General features: G+C 45.0%; 1 protein-coding gene across 2 annotated transcripts in view; it reads left to right on the forward strand.

Moving 5' to 3' along the window:
- The first annotated feature begins 15,602 nt into the window (after nucleotides 1-15,602).
- Nucleotides 15,603-16,394, forward strand: part of CLPB (ClpB homolog, mitochondrial AAA ATPase chaperonin) — a 148,163-nt gene continuing 147,371 nt past the window's right edge. For both annotated transcript variants that reach the window (XM_010366886.2, XM_010366887.2), the window contains exon 1: nucleotides 15,603-16,205. In XM_010366886.2, coding sequence (XP_010365188.1) covers nucleotides 15,803-16,205 — 403 coding nt within the window. In that variant the 5' untranslated portion in view covers nucleotides 15,603-15,802. The remainder of the gene's footprint in view (nucleotides 16,206-16,394) is intronic.

The raw sequence follows: 16,394 nt of genomic DNA on the forward strand, positions 1-16,394 counted from the left end.
ATGTCAGTGTCTCTACTTGAGAAAAAATGTTTCAGTCTGGAGGAAATTAAAAGCACTCCCTCTCCCTGATGCCAGAAGTAATTTAAAGTTAATATTGATATAGAAACAATAGGGATTGGTTGATTGGATTGAATATATAATACGTACATATAGAACAAAATTCAAGTATACAATGAAAAGTAAACTCTTCTTCTCTCCCTACTTCTGTCCCTTATCCTCCAGCCCCACTTTGCCCAACCATTGGGCAACAATTTTTATTATACACATAGGACGGATATCCTTCCAGAGATATCCCAGGTATAGAACCACATAGGTAGATATATGTTTCAAATAACACCAGTGGTTGTATACAGTTGTTCTGTGCCTTGAATTTTTTTTGTACCTAAAATATCTCAGTGCGTTCCATATTAAAACAGTGTTACCCTGTTTAAACAAATACTCCATTGTTTAGCTTTAATGCATTTGACGAATGTCCTAGTGATGGACATTCAGATTGATTCTCATCTCTTTCTCTTACAAATATCTCAAAACATTTCTCATTTTATACACCTGCAAGTATATCTAGATTTTAAATTCCAATATTTTCATATTGTCAAGTAGCCCTCCATTGATGTTGTACCTATTTACTTTTCCACCAAAAATATGAGTGTCTTTTTCTTTACAAACTTGCCACACAGTTTTATATATATAATACAAAATAATACATGTAATATATATGCCAGTCTGAGATGAACTATATCTCATTATAGCTTTTTGAAACAGCTTTATTGAAGTATAACTGACATACAATAAATTTCACGTTTAAAGTGTAAATTTAATGAATTTTGACATATGTACCCTGTGAAACCATCACCACAATCAAGATAATGACTATATCCATCACCCGCAAAAGTTTCTTGTGTCCCTTTTTAAACCCTTCCTCCCACTACCCTTGTAATCCTATCATCCCCACACAATCACTGTTCTGCTTTATGTTACTATATACTGTATTTGTTTTTATTTTCTAGAATCTTATAAAATTGGATAATACAATGTTTAGTCTGTGTTTGCTTGCTTGCTTATTTATTTATAAAACTGACTTGCTTCATTCAGCATTAATATCTTGAGGTTCATCTATGTCATTGTGCATATCAATAGTTCCTTTTCATTGCTGAGTCACATTCCATCCTATGGATATCCCACAATTTGTTTATCCTTTCATGTATTGATAGACATTTAGGTTGTTTTTGAAACCAATCCAATAGTCCCAAATGTTTATCTATGTTTATCAAATAGTTATCTTTTTGATAAACATAGAAATTGAACCTCCTGCTCTTAAAGCTTGAAATTTGTATTTGTTTTATCTGAGTTCCTTCCTCAGCAAACAACCTTCAGGCCTCTGGAAAAAGTATCAAAGAACTGAAACTCACCGGATCACAGCACCAGATGACAACCCCTCATTCATTATGATTGCTTCCTTTGCCCCTCCCTAGTTCCTGTTTTCTTACACATTGTCACATTTCTTCCCTGATGTATAAACCTCTAGTTTCAGTCAGTCAGGGAGATGAATTTGAGACTGAGCTCCCATCTCCTAGGCTGTAGCACCAAGAAAGGGGAGCGGTAGGCCCCACCCCAAACCTAGACCAAACCCCTGATGAAAGCCAAACCCCTGACCTAGACCAAACCCTTGACCTAGACCAAAGCTCTGGTATATGGGGAGGAGCAGGAACCTCCCTGGACCTAGACCAAAGCCCTAGTGTTTTGGTAATATTTTTAGTTTGCAGCTTTTAAAAAGTTGCTATGAACATTCATGTACAGGTCTTTGTGTGAACATATGTTTTTGTTCTCCTTGGCTAATAAACCTAGAAGTTGGAATGGCTGGATCATATGGTATGTGCTTGTTTAACCTCTAAACAAACTGTCAAATTGTTTTCAAAAGGGGTTGTACCATTTCACATTCCCCTTCAGCAGTATATGGGAGTTCCAGTTGCTCCACATCCTCATGTGGTATGGCCAGTCAGACATTTTAATAGATACATAATTCATGGTTTCAATTTTTATTTATCTAAAGAGCAATGATATTGAGGGGTTTTTTTTAGTGTTCTTATTTGACAGTGGCAAGTTATCTCTTCAAATCTTTTTTTCCAATATAAAAATTGGGTGGTTTTCTTATTGAGTTTTGAGAATTATTTTCATATTCTGGGTGTAAGTCCCTCACTGGATATATAATTGCAAATATTTTCTCCACTCTGCAGCTTATCCATTCTCTTAATAGTGGCTTTTGAGGAGCAAAAGTTCCTAATTTTGATGAAGTCAAATTGATCTTTTTTTTTCTTTTATGCATTGTGTTTTTCATGTTGTATTTAAGAAATCTGCTTTATCCAAAGTCACAAAGATTTCCTCCTATGTTTTCTTTAAGAAATTTTGGAGTCTTAGGTTTTACATTTAGGACAATTCATTTTGAGTTTTTTTTGTATATGCTGTAAGTTTTGAGCATTTTTGTATATGCTGTAAGATATGGATGACTATAGTTTTAATTTGTATGTTTCTTCTCATGGGTGTATTGAGCATATTTTCATATATTTAAATATGATTATATTTCATTGCTCATGAGGTCTTGGGTCAAGTCCTTTGCCCAAGCAGCTACATTTGGGTATGCAGTTGGTGTGCCGCTCAAAAGTCTAAACCAATAGGAGAGCACACTGCTCCCTGAGACATGTACACTGCCTAGGAACCCCTTTTTTAAATTCATTCTGAGGTGTCTGCTTTCTTTACTTTTCCCAGTGGCACTGCATAAGCTAGCAGAGGCTGCCGGGCGTGGTGGCTCACGCCTGTAATCCCAGCATTTTGGGAGGCCGAGGCGGGCGGATTGCGAGGTCAGGAGATCAAGACCATCCTGGTTAACACGGTGAAACCCCGTCTCTACTAAAAATACAAAAAATTAGCCGGGCGTGGTGGCAGGCGCCTGTAGTCCCAGCTACTCGGGAGGCTGAGGCAGGAGAATAGCCTGAACCCAGGAGGCGGAGCTTGCAGTGAGCCGGGCTCGTGCCACTGCACTCCAGCCTGGGCCATAGAGCAAGACTCTGTCTCAAAAAAAAAAAAAAAAAAAAAAAAGAAGCTAGCAGAGGCATTGCCTTGCTTATTCCATTGTAGGTCTTTTTGATATTTTATGAGTTCTCTGTGTTACTTAGCTCTCCAATTTGTAGTGTGAATATATTCTTCCCAGATTATCATTTACATTTTTTATTGTTCATGATATTTTTCAATCAGAATAATTACTTGTAGAGTCAAATACATCAGTCTTTTCTATTGTGGGTCTCAGTTTTGTGTCCTGCTTAGAAAGCTTCCCTAAGCCAAAGCTATTTTGAAAAACCACTTCATGTTTTCTTCTGGCATGTTTATTGTTTCTTTTTCACGTTTAAGTCTTTTGATTCAGATGGCATTTATTTTGGCGAAGGGGTAAGATAGAAATCTAATTTATTTTTTCCCCAGTTGACCACCCAGTTGTCCCAACACTGTTTATTAAATAATTCATATTTTCCCCACTTACATAAAGTGCCAGATTTATCACAAACTAAATCCTTATCTTTAATGTAATAAGAAGCCATATTACCCCGTCCAGAGGCCACATGCTACACTTCAATTCTATGGGAAAGAAACAGATGACAAGAAAAGGAGGCAATTAAGAGATTTGCTTATTTTCAGAGCATGATTTGAGTTAGTGTTTAAGAGTTCTACATCTATCATATAAAAATCAATTAGGATAGCAATAACCTTGATCATCAGTAAAAGATTATATTTACTATCTTCTATTTGTGAATAAGGAAAGTGTTCAATATTTTTGAGAAAAAGTAATGCAGAAGACTTTACACACACACACACACACACACAAGTTCCTTCGCTAGGAAACCTTGTGTAATTGAGAGGTGACAATGTGCTAGCAGCCCCCACTCTCAGTGCCTCCTCGGCCTTGTTGTCCACTCTGGCGGTGCTTGAGGAGCCCTTCAGCCCGCCACGCGTGGGAGCCCCTCACTGGGCTGGCTGAGGCCGAAGCTGCCTCCCTCTGCTTGTGGGGAGGTGTGGAGGGAGAAGCGCGAGTGGGAACCAGGGCTGCACACGGCGCTCGCTGGCCAGTGCGAGTTCCGCGGGGTGGGGGCCAGTGGAGGAGCGGGCTCTGCAGGCCCCGCACACGGAGCGGCCAGCTGGCACCGCCGGCCCAGGGCAGTGAGAGGCTTAGCACCTGGACCAGCAGTTGTGGAGGTTGCACCAGGTCCCCCAGCAGTGCCCGCCCGCGGGCGCTGCACTCAAATTCTGGTTGGGCCTTAGCTGCCTCCCGGAGGGGCAGGACTCGGGACCTGCAGCGCGCCAGGTCTGAGCTCCTCCCCCTGCGGTGGGCCTGAGCCTCTGCGAGGAGCCCCATCCCATCAACAGCCCAAGGGCTGAGGAGTGCAGCTGCGGCTGGGGACTGGCGGGCAGCTCCGCCTGCAGCCCCAGTGCAGGATCCACTGGGTGAAGCCAGCTGGGCTCCTGAACCCGAAGGGAACTTGAAGAACTTTTATATCTAGCCAGAGGATTGTATGTGCACCAATCAGCACTCTGTGTCTAGCTCAGGGTTTGTAAATGCACCAATCAGCACTCTGTCAAAACGGACCAATCAGCTCTCTGTAAAATGGAGCAATCAGCAGGATGTGGGTGGGGCCAGATAAGGGAATAAAAGCAGGCTGCCCAAGCTAGCAGTGGCAACCGGCTGTGATCTCTTTCCACCTTGTGGAAGCTTTGTTCTTTCACTGTTTGCAATAAATCTTGCTGTTGTTCACTCTTTGGGGCCATGCTGCTTCTATGAGCTGTAACACTCACTGCGAAGGTCTGTAGCTTCACTCCTGAAGCCAGAGAAACCACGAACCCACTGGAAAGAAAGTAACAATTCCACAGGCGCTGCCTTTAACAGCTGTAACACTCACCATGAAGGTTTGCAGCTTCACTGCTGACAGTGAGACCATGAACCCACCAGAAGGAAGAAGCTCCAGAGCCATCTGAAGGAACAAACTCCGGACACACTGTCTTTAAGAACGGTAACACTCACCGTGAGGGTCCACAGCTTGGTTCTTGAAGTCAGTGAGACCAAGAACCCACCAATTCCGCACATATAATGGCTAAGACTTTGGCCTCTGACTTACATAAGCGTGTGATGCTACTAGTGTCTAACTTGTGTTAATGTAAGGATTGTGAATTTATTCATGTAAAGTGCTTTTTAGCACAATGCCAGACTCAGAATATATGCTCAGTATTCAGTAGCTGTTAACTTCCTTTTTGAAAAATGCTTAGATGAGTTTCTCCAAGATTTCTCAGATGTGGTTTACCTGTTGTCACTGAGAGATTGTACCTTCATTGACTGGAGAGATCACATGGAAATACATGCCCACCAAACCTGGGAGAAACTTACCTGATCATTTATATAGATAATTGACATGGTTCATTTACTCAGCACAGTGGCTGGAACATAGAAAATACTTAATAAAACTTGCTGTTATTAGTAATCGTTTTGTCTTAGTTATTCCAACTAACTAGAAGAGTGGACCTGAGGACAGTGGTATTGAGAAGTGACAATGTGCTAGCAGTCCTCGCTCTCGGCGGCGCCTCTGCCTCTGCATCCACTCTGGTGACACTTGAGCCCTTCAGCCTGTCACTGCACTGTGGGAGCTCCTCTCTGGGCTGGCTGAGGCCGCAGCTCTCTCCCTCTGCTTGCGGGGAGCTGTGGAGGGAGGGGCGTGGGTGGGAACCGGGTCTGCGCACTGTGCTCACAGGCCAGCATGGGCTATGGCAGGCGCGAGCTCAGTGGGCCCCGCACTCCGAGCGGCTGGTTGGGGCTGGTTGGGGCCGCGGCCTAGGACAGTGAGGGGCTTAGCACCCGGGCCAGCAGCTGCGGAGGTTGCACCGGGTCCCCTAGCACTGCCGGCCCGCATGCACTGCGCTGGAATTCTCGCAGGCGCGCCTTCCCGTGGGGCACGGATGGGACCTGCAGCTCGCCATGCCCAAGCCACCCCCTCCACAGTGGTCTCCCGCGAGGCCCGAGACTCTCTGAGGGGCGCCGCCCCCGCTCTGTTCCTGGTCCCATCAACCGCCCAAGGGCTGAGGAGTGCAGGCGTGGCTGGGGACTGGCAGGGCAGCTCCACCTGCAGCCCCCGTGTGGGATCCACTGGGTGAAGCCAGCTGGGCTCCTGAGTGTAGTGAGAACCTTTATGTCTAGCTAAGGGATTGTAAACGCACCAATCAGCACTCTGTGTCTAGCTCAGGGTTTGTACATACACCAATCAGTACTCCATACCTAGCTAACCTAGTGGGAACTTGGAGAACTTTTCTGTCTAGCACTCTGTGTCTAGCTAAAGGATTGTAAACGCACCAGTCAGTACTCTAACTCAAGGTTTGTAAATACACTGATCAGTACTCTGTATCTAGCTAACCTAGTGGGGACTTCCAGAACTTTTCTGTCTAGTGCTCTGTCAAAATGGACTAATCAGCTCTCTGTAAAATGGACCAATCAGCTCTCTGTAAAATAGACCAATCAGCAGGATGTGGGTGGGGCCAGATAAGGGAATAAAAGCAGGCTGGCCTAGCCAACCAGCCCAATCAGCTTGGGTCCCTTTCTAGCCTGTGGAGGTGGTGTTCTTTTGGTCTTTGCAGTAACTCTTGCTGCTGCTCACAGTGTGGGTCCACCTGGTGTTTAAGAGCTGTAACACTCACTGCAAAGGTCTGTAGCTTCACTCCTTCACCACTAACCCATCAGAAAGAAAAAACTGGATACATCTGAACATCTGAAGGAACAAACGCTGTAGCTTCACTCCTTCACCACAAACCCACCAGAAGGAAGAAACTGGATCTGAACAGCTGAAGGAACAAACTCGGGACTACTATCTTTTGAGAACGTTGTAACACTCACTGCGAGGTTCCGCGGCTTTATTCTTAAAGTCAGTGAGACCAATTAACCCACCAATTCCGGACACAGTATGGCAATATGAAGTAGGATCAGCAGAAAGTGAGTTTTTTTTGTTTTTGTATTTGTATTTTGAGATGGAGTCTTGCTCTGTCGCCAAGGCTGGAGTGTAGTGGCACGATCTCAGCTCACTGCAACCTCTGCCTCCTGGGTTCAAGCAATTATCCTGCCTCAGTATCCTGGGTAGCTAGGATTACAGGGGCATGCCACCACGTCCAGCTCATTCTTTGTGTTTTTAGTAGAGATGGGGTTTCATCATGTTAGCCAGGATGGTCTCGATCTCCTGACCTCGTGATCTGCCTGCCTCGGCCTCTGAAAGTGCTGGGATTACAGGTGTGAGGCCACCGCACCCAGCCCTTCTTTCTTTTCTTTTTTTTTTTTGAAACAGAGTCTTGCTCTGTCACCCAGGCTGGAGTGCACTGGCACCATCTTGGCTCACCTCCTGAGTTTAAGCAATTATGCTTCATCTCCTGGATTTAAGCAATTATGCTTCAGCCTCCCAAGTAGCTGGGATTACAGGCATGTGTTACCATGCCTGGCTAATTTTTGTATTTTTAGTAGAGATGGGATTTCACCATGTTGGCAAGGCTGGTCTGGAACCCCTGACCTCATGTGATCCAGCTGCCTCAGCCTCCCAAAATGCTGGGACTACAGGTGTGAGCCACCTTACCCGGCCAGGAAGTGAATTCTAGTGCTAACCTTTTTTTTTTTTTTTTTTTTTTTTTTTTGAGACTGAGTCTTGCTCTGTCACCCAGGCTGGAGTGCAGTAGTGTGATCTCGGCTCACTGCAATCTCCACCTTCCAGGTTCAAGCAATTCTCCTGCCTCAGCCTCCCAAGAAGCTGGGATTACAGGCACCCACCACCATGCCCAGCTAATTTTTGTATTTTTAGTAGAGATGTGGTTTCACCATGTTGACCAGTCTGGTCTACAACTCCAGGCGTGAGCCACCGTGCACGGCCCACAGTGCTAGTTTTTAAAAAGATCCTTGACTCACAAACGTTCATCAGTCACTCTTGATATTTGATGGAATGCTATATATTTGTGTCTTTTGCTGATAACTGATAATAACTTTCTATTGTTGGCTGAGTATGGTGGCTTACATCTGTAATCCTAACACTTTGGGAGGCCGAGGCAGGTGATTCACTTGAGGCCAGGAGTTAGAGACCAGCCTGGCCAACATGGCGAAACCCTGTCTCTACTAAAATTTGAAAAATTAGTTGGGCGTGGTGGTACACGCCTGTAATCCCAACTTCTTGGGAGGCTGAGGCATGGGAATTGCTTAAACACGGGAGGTGGCGGTTGCAGTGAGCCAAGATCAGACCACTGCACTCCAGCCTGGGTGACAGAGTAAAGACTGTCTCAAAAATAAATAAATAAAGAAAAAGAATTGTTCTCAAGGGTTTTCAGTGAAACAGCTTGAGAGGGTCTGGGGCTTGCATCAACTGTGCAAGCATGAAATTTCTTTGAGAACTCATGTATTTTACTTTTTTTAAAATGCAAATTTTATATCTTAATTTATACTGCAAAATGACCTTTGAACCTAATGACACCTAACCAAAATGGAAGGGGAGCCTGAAATGGTGGAGGGAGCATAGGCTTGGGAATCACACAGACCAGCACTGGCTTCCTAGAGCCATCACTCACCAGCTGCATGATACGGGCAAGTCATTTCTGTGAATCTCAATTTCTCCATCTGTAAAATGGGGGAAAATTCCCACCTTGGGGTTATTGTCAGAATTAAATTAAGAACATAAGTGCCTTCTCTGTGCCAGACACTGTACAAGGTGCATGGGATGCATAAATTATTAAGACATGGACCCTACCTTCAAGGAGTTGGCTTCAATAAATCACTTAACATGGTACCTGGTATAGCAGGTGCTCAATAAATATTGTGTTGAATTAATCAATAGATAAATGAATAGTAGATACTCAATAGATGTCAATTTCTTCTCAATTTTTCCCTACCTATCTCATCTTATGACTCTGAGAAATCATATATTTTCTTTCTAAAATATTTCAAATTTTGAATTAATTTTATACTTAAAAGTTACAAAAACGTACGAAGAGTTCTCTTATATCCCCCACTCCACTTCCCCAATGTGAGCATCTTATATAACCATAATACAGTGATCAGGAACAGGAAATTAACATTTGTACAATATCATTAACAAAATCTTAGAATTTATTTGAAAGTCATCAGTTTTCCCACTAATGTCCCTTTTCTGTTGCCTGGTCCTATCCATGATCACACAGTGCATTTAGTATTTATTTCTTCTTAATCCTCAGTCTGTAACAGCTCCTCGGTCTTTCCTTATCTTTCATGATCTTGACACTTTTGAAGAGTACCATGATAGGCAGAATTCCAAGATGATCCTTAAGGTTTCCACCGCTGAATGTACATACCTTGTATACACTGAGTACAGGCAGAACCTGTGAATGTGATGGGATATCACTCCTGTGATAACATTACTTGTCAGTTGACTTAGCTTATCAAAAGAGAGATTATCTGGGTAGGCCTCCTCTAATCAGGTGAGCCCTTTAAAATAACCAGGCCCTTTTTTTAAAAAAAAAAAAAAAAGAAAAAGAAAAACTACCTTTCCCTAATCAAGCCTCCAGATGTGAATGCAGCTGGCCAACACCTTCATTTCAGACCCGGAGCAGAGCATAGTTAGAATATGCTAGACTCCAGACCCATAGAAACTGTGAGATATTAGATGGCAGTTGTTTTAAGCTGCTAAGTTTACAGTGATTTATTATGCAGCAATAGAAAACTAATACAAATAATAATATAAATCAGTTATTTGTAGAATGTCCCTCAGTATGTTTGATGTTTTCTCATGTTTGGAATGAGGTTATATATGCTTGACGAGAATGAACAAAAATGATGTGTTCTTCCCAGTGCATCATATCAAGGGATTCATTTTGTCTGTTGTCTATATGTCTTATTACTGGTGATATTTCCCTTGATCATGTAGTTAAATTGGTGTCTTCCAGGTTTTCCCCACTGTAAAGTTTTTGTAGTTGATAATTATCTTGCAGCAAGTACTTTTTTTTTTTCTTTTGACACGAAGTCTTACTCTGTTGCCCAGGCTGGAGTGCAGTGGCGAAATCTTGGCTCACTGCAACCTCCACCCCACCAGGTTCAAGCGATTCTCCTGCCTCAGCCTCTCGAGTAGCTGGGATTACAGGCACCTGCCAATACGCCCGGCTAATTTTTTGTATTTTTAGTAGAAACAGGGTTTCACCATCTTGGCCAGACTTGTCTTGAACTCCTGACCTTGTGATCCACCCGCCTCAGCCTCCCAAAGTGCTGTAATTACAGGCGTGAGCCACTGCGCCCAGCTGCAGGAACTACTTTTGAGACTATATAAATTCTGTTTCTCCTCCTTGTCACCCACTAATTTTAGTATCATCTATGGATCTTACCTGAAATGTTTATTTTTATTTATTTATTTTTTTTAGAGACAGGGTCTTGCTGTGTCACCCAGGCTTGGACCACTGTGGTGCGATCAAGGCTCACTGCAGCCTTGACCTCCTGGGCTTAAGCAGTCCTTCCGCCTCAGCCTCCCAAGTAGCTGGGACAACAGGTTTGTGCCACCCTGCCCACCTAATTTTTTTATTTTATATTTTTGTATAGATAGGGTCTCACTTTGTCACCCAGGCTGGTCTCGAACTCCTGGCCTTGAGTGATCCTCCCCCTACTGCCTTTGCCTTCCAAAATGCTGGGATTACAGGCATGAGTTACTACATGAGTCACTGTGCCCAGCCTGAAATTTTTATTACTCCAGTGTTTACCTAGTGGTAATTCTCTATTTCTCTCTTTCTTCTCCATTTATTGATTGAACTTCCACTGTAAGAAAGAGTTGCCTTGGATTGGGCACGGTGACTCAAGCCTATAATCCCAGCACTTTGGGAGGCCGAGGCAGGCGGATCACAAGGTCAGGAGATCAAGACCATCCGGGCTAACATGGTGAAACCCCATCTCTACTAAAAATACAAAAAATTAGCTGGGCGTGGTGGCGGGTGCCTATAGTCCCAGCTACTTGGGAGTCTGAGGCTGTGAATGGCGTGAACCTGGGAGGCGGAGCTTGCAGTGAGCCGAGATTGCGCCACTGCACTCCAGCCTGGGCGACAGAGCAAGACTCCGTCTCAAAAAAAAAAAAAAAAAAAAGAGCTGCCTCTTCCCTCATTCCTCCCCTATTATCTGTTTATTTATTTGATTATTTATATCATACTTGTTTTACTCTGTGGATCAAAACCCCATACGGTCATTACTTTTCAGTTAAATCGTTCCCACTTAGGTCATTATGAACTCCTTTACACTGGCTTCTGTGTTCTTTTCACAAGCCTGCATCTGGTTTTGAGCCTTTCCTGACTTCCTGGCACATACGATGTTGTTGACGCATTTTGGATTTTCTCCGCCCAGTCCTAAAAACAACCATTCTCCAAGGGTAACTGGTTTCTGGTTTATTGGAGAATGCTGTTTACATCTGGGTGTTAGGTGTGTTCAGTTTTTAGGGTGTAATTGCTTCTAGACCCTCCCAGAGGCTAGGTAATATATGTAATACACGAACCCATACATGCTTACATATTTATATTTCTGTATTGATCTGTCTGTATCTATTTTTAAAAACCATGAGTTTTATGGCTGGGCATGGTGGCTCTAACCTGTAATCCTAGCACTTTGGGAGGCTGAGACAGGCAGATCACTTGAGGTCAGGAGTTTGTGACCAGCCTGGCCAACATGGCAAAACCACATGGTCAATAACCAATTGAGACCAATCAGGCTGGTTCGAGACCAGCCTGGCCAACATGGTGAAATAAAAATACAGAAGTTAGCTGGGTGGTGGTACATCCCTGTAATCCTAGCTACTCAGGAGGCTGAGGCAGGAGAATCACTTGAACCTGGGAGACGGAGGTTGCAGTGACCTAGATCGCGCCACTGCACTCCAGCCTGGGTGACAGAGCAAGACTCTGTCTCAAAAATAAATAAAGTAAAAATAAAATTAAAGCCATGAGTTTATGCTGATACATCTGAATCCAATTCAATACCACAAGGTTCATTTTAGCTTTCTTTTTTTCCCTATTTATAACTTCTTTCTCAAACAGTGAAAAGCCCAGCTACTGTCTATTTACTTATTTGTTTAAAAATGTATGTGTATGTTGTTGTTTTGTTTTGTTTTTCTGGAAAATTTTTTTCCCAGAAACTTATAGAATGTGTAGTACCAAATGGCCTACAACTCCATGCCAGAGGTAGCTGACCAGAGGAACTGCACAGATTCTTCACTTTCTGCCTCCTCCTAAACCCCATTCAGATATCCCCCAGTTAACCTTATTACAAACTAAAACTGGAGTTTTCTGTCTCCCAACCTAACAGTTAGAAGCTTAGGGCCAAAGTGGGGTAATTGGAACCTGATATAAATTCTTGCTTTCTGAGCAGACCAAAAGGAAGCCATCCTGAGTTGATGAAATCTGTTAAAATGTGACCTAAGGCTTTTTTGTGTGTTTGTTTTTTGAGATGGAGTCTCGCCGTGTTGCCCAGGTTGGAGTGCAATGGTGCGATCTTGGCTCACTGCAACCTCTGCCTCCTGGGTTCAAGCTATTCTCCTGCCTCAGCTTCCCAAGTAGCTGGGATTATAGGCACGTACCACCACGCCCGGCTAATTTTTTGTATCTTTGGTAGAGGGGGTTTCACCATGTTGGTCAGGCTGGTCTTGAACTCCTGACCTCAAGTGATCCTCCCACCTCAGCCTATCAAAGTGCTGGGATTATAGGCTTGAGCCACTGTGCCTGGCCCTGGATTGGTTATTGACCATATGGAATTCACTCTGAGTCCCAGCTGATTCTAATGGGTGGGGGTTTTTTGTTTGTTTTTAATTTTATTTATTTTTTCTTTTTTCTGGAGACAGGGTCTCACTCTGTTGCCTAGACTGAAGTTCAGTAGTGTGGGGATCCTCCTGCCACAGCCTCCTGAGTAGCTAGAACTATATAGGTGTACACCCCCATGCCTGGCTAATTTTGTATTTTTTGCAGAGACTGTGATCTCACTATGTTGCCCAGGCTGGTCTCAAACTCCTGCCCCAAGTGTTGGGATTACAGGCACGTGAGCAAGCACACACGACCCTGAGGGTGTTTCCATACTTCTCACTACATCCCCCACTCAGAGATTGATAATTTAAGATTTTCAGTATCCCTACCAAATACTGATAGTAATTAAACCCTTCCTTGAACCCCTCGCAGATGGTATCTGTGAAAATCAAATGAGAGAATCAATGGGGAAGTGCTTTGAAAGTTATACATTGCCAAGTAAACTGAAGGGCCCTGGGATGTGTCTGCAATGAGAGGGTTTGAACTCTACATCTGGTAATGGGAGCTTTCAGAGACTGATATTCCTGCTGTGACCACCCTAAGTTGGGAGGCAGAAATGTTTCAAGAATACAGGGAAAGTGAAGTTGCTATAGTGAATGAGGTGGTTAACAAAATAGTATGTACTGAAAATCTCTCAAAACAGAAAGGTCAAAATGCTTTCATTATTGAGTGCTTTAAAAATTTTTTTTTTTTTTTTTTTTGAGATGGAGTCTTGCTCTGTCACCCAGGCTGGAGTGCAGTGGCGCGGTCTCGGCTCACTGCAAGCTCTGCCTCCCGGGTTCATGCCATTCTCCTGCCTCAGCCTCCCAAGTAGCTGGGACTACAGGCGCCCGCCGCCGCGCCCGGATAATTTTCTGTGTTTTTTAGTAGAGACGGGGTTTCACCATGTTAGCCAGGATGGTCTCTATCTCCTGACCTCGTGATCCACCCACCTCGGCCTCCCAAAGTGCTGGGATTACAGGCGTGAGCCACCGCGCCAGGCCTTAAAAATGCTTTAAAAATAGTTATTCAAGGCCAGGCACGGTGGCTCACACCTGTAATCCCAGCACTTTGGGAGGCAGAGGCGGGTGGATCATCTGAGTTTGGGAGTTTGGAGACCAGCCTGACTAACATGGAGAAATCCCGTCTCTACTAAAAATACAAAAGAAATTAGCCAGGTGTGGTGGCGCATGCCTGTAATCCCAGCTACTCAGGAGGCTGAGGCAGGAAAAACGCTTTAACCTGGGAGGTGGAGGTTGCGGTGAGCGGAGATCGCACCATTGCACTCCAGCATGGGCAACGAACAAAACTCCATCTCAAAAAAAAAAAAAAAAAAGAAAAAGAAAAAGTTATTAAAGCCAGATGCAGTGGCTTATGCCTGTAATCCCAGCACTTTAGGAGGCTGAGGCAGGAGGACTGCTTGAGCCCAGGAGTTCAGACCAGGCTGGGCATCATAGCAAGACCTAGTCTCTACCCAAATAATAATAATAACAAAAAATTAGCCAGGCACAGTGGTGCCAGCTGTAGTCCCAGCTATTCAGGAGGCTGAGGTGGTGGGATGATCCCTTGAGCCCAGGAGGTTGAAGCTGCAGTGGCAACTGTACTCCAGCCTGTGTAACAGAGTGAGACCATGTCTCAAAAAAAAACCCCAAAATAATAGTCGTTCATTCATTCCTGTCTTACTAAGGGATGTGGAAATGAGAAGTTCCCTATTTGCCTGGAGGAAGTGTAGAATACACAGAGCAGAGAATACAATGATAGCTACCATTTCTTAAAGACCTACTGTGAGCCAGGGACAGTGTCAGGGGCTTTCTACATATTATCTTATTTAATACAAGCAATCATCTTGAAGGTAGGAATTATCTTTAACAATAATGAGGAATCAACTACCAGAGAGGTAAAGGGAGTTTGTCCAAGGTCACGCATGTAAATGCAAGAGTCAAAATTAAAATCCACGTCTGCCTGAATGCCAAAGCTAATATACTCTCCCACACTAATAAGGTGAGAGTAATCCATTCACTGAAAAAAAGATTTGAGTGCCTCGGGCCGGGCGCAGTGGCTCACGCCTGTAATTTCAGCACTTTGGTAGGCCAAGGCGGGCGGATCACGAGGTCAGGAGATCAAGATCATCCTGCCCAACATGATGAAACCCTGTGTCTACTAAAATACAAAAATTAGCTGGGCGTGGTGGCGAGCGCCCAGCTACTTGGGAGGCTTAGGAAGGAGAATCGCTTGAACCCAGGAGGCGGAGGCTACAGTGAGCCGAGATCGCGCCACTGCACTCCAGCCTGGCGACAGCGCGAGACTCCGTCTCAAAACAAAACAAACAAACAAAATACATATATATTATATTGCGGGCCGGGCGCGGTAGCTCACGCCTCTAATTCCAGCACTTTGGGAGGCAGAGGCGGGCGGATCACCTGAGGTCAGGAGTTAAGAGACCAGCCTGGCCAACGTGGTGAAACCCCGTTTCCACTAAAAATACAAAAATTAACTGGGCGTGGTGGCGGGCGCCTATAATCCCAGCTACTCCGGAGGCTGAAGTAGGAGAACTGCTTGAACACAGGAGACGAAGGTTGCAGTGAGCAGATATTGCGGCACCGCACTTCAGTCTGTGCGACAGAGCGACACTCGTCTCAAAAAAAAAAAATTGTGTCGTGTGCTTCAACTAAACTAGGAAAGAAGTCGTGGGATTCTAATCTTTAGCTCTAATCGCCACGCCCCTTCACCCGAACTCTATTTCCCAACATGCCCCGGGTTCCTATAAGTCCGCAGTCATTGTGACGTAATCCCACAGCCTTCTGGGAAGCGTATTTTATTTGTTCTCCAGCTGAGAAAAGGCTTAGGGCTGTGGACTACCCCTCCCGTGAGGTAGTGCGCAACTCCACCCTGTTCGCGGCGTCTTCGAACGTGCCGCGGCAGCCATGTTGGACGTGGCCAGCACAGGGGCCGGCACCACGGGGTTATCGAAGCAGCTGTCACGATGCTGGGGTCCCTGGTGTTGAGGAGAAAAGCCCCGGCGCCACGGCTACTCCTCCGGCTGCTCAGGTCCCCAACGCTCCGGGGCTATGGAGGTGCTTCCGACCGGAATGTGACCACTGGGAGTCTCGGGGAGCCGCAGTGGCTGAGGGCAGCCGCCGGGGGGCGCCCTGGAACATCGCCGGCCTTGTTCTCCGGACGCGAGGCAGCCACCGGGGGGCGCCAGGGAGGACGTTTCGATACCAAATGCCTCGCGGCTGCCACTTGGGGACGCCTTCTTGGGCCCGAAGAAACACTTCCAGGACAGGACAGCTGGAACGGGGTCCCCAACAGGGCCGGACTGGGCATGTGGGCCCTGGCCGCAGCGCTGGTTGTTCATTGCTACAGCAAGAGTCCGTCCAACAAGGGTGATTATGAGATCTGGATTTGAGGAAGGGAGAGGCGGGAAAATTGTCCTAACTTCGTATCTTAGGAGGGTGGGAGGTGCTTATAGGTTTAGATCTTTAGAGCCTAAGTCTTGGAGGGACTCAGACATCATCTGGTAACAGGGGTAGGGTGTTGCCCTAGAGACCTCATCACCTCGGAGTTGTATAATC

This window comes from Rhinopithecus roxellana, chromosome 15, assembly GCF_007565055.1.
Source record: "Rhinopithecus roxellana isolate Shanxi Qingling chromosome 15, ASM756505v1, whole genome shotgun sequence".
Lineage (NCBI taxonomy): Eukaryota > Metazoa > Chordata > Mammalia > Primates > Cercopithecidae > Rhinopithecus > Rhinopithecus roxellana.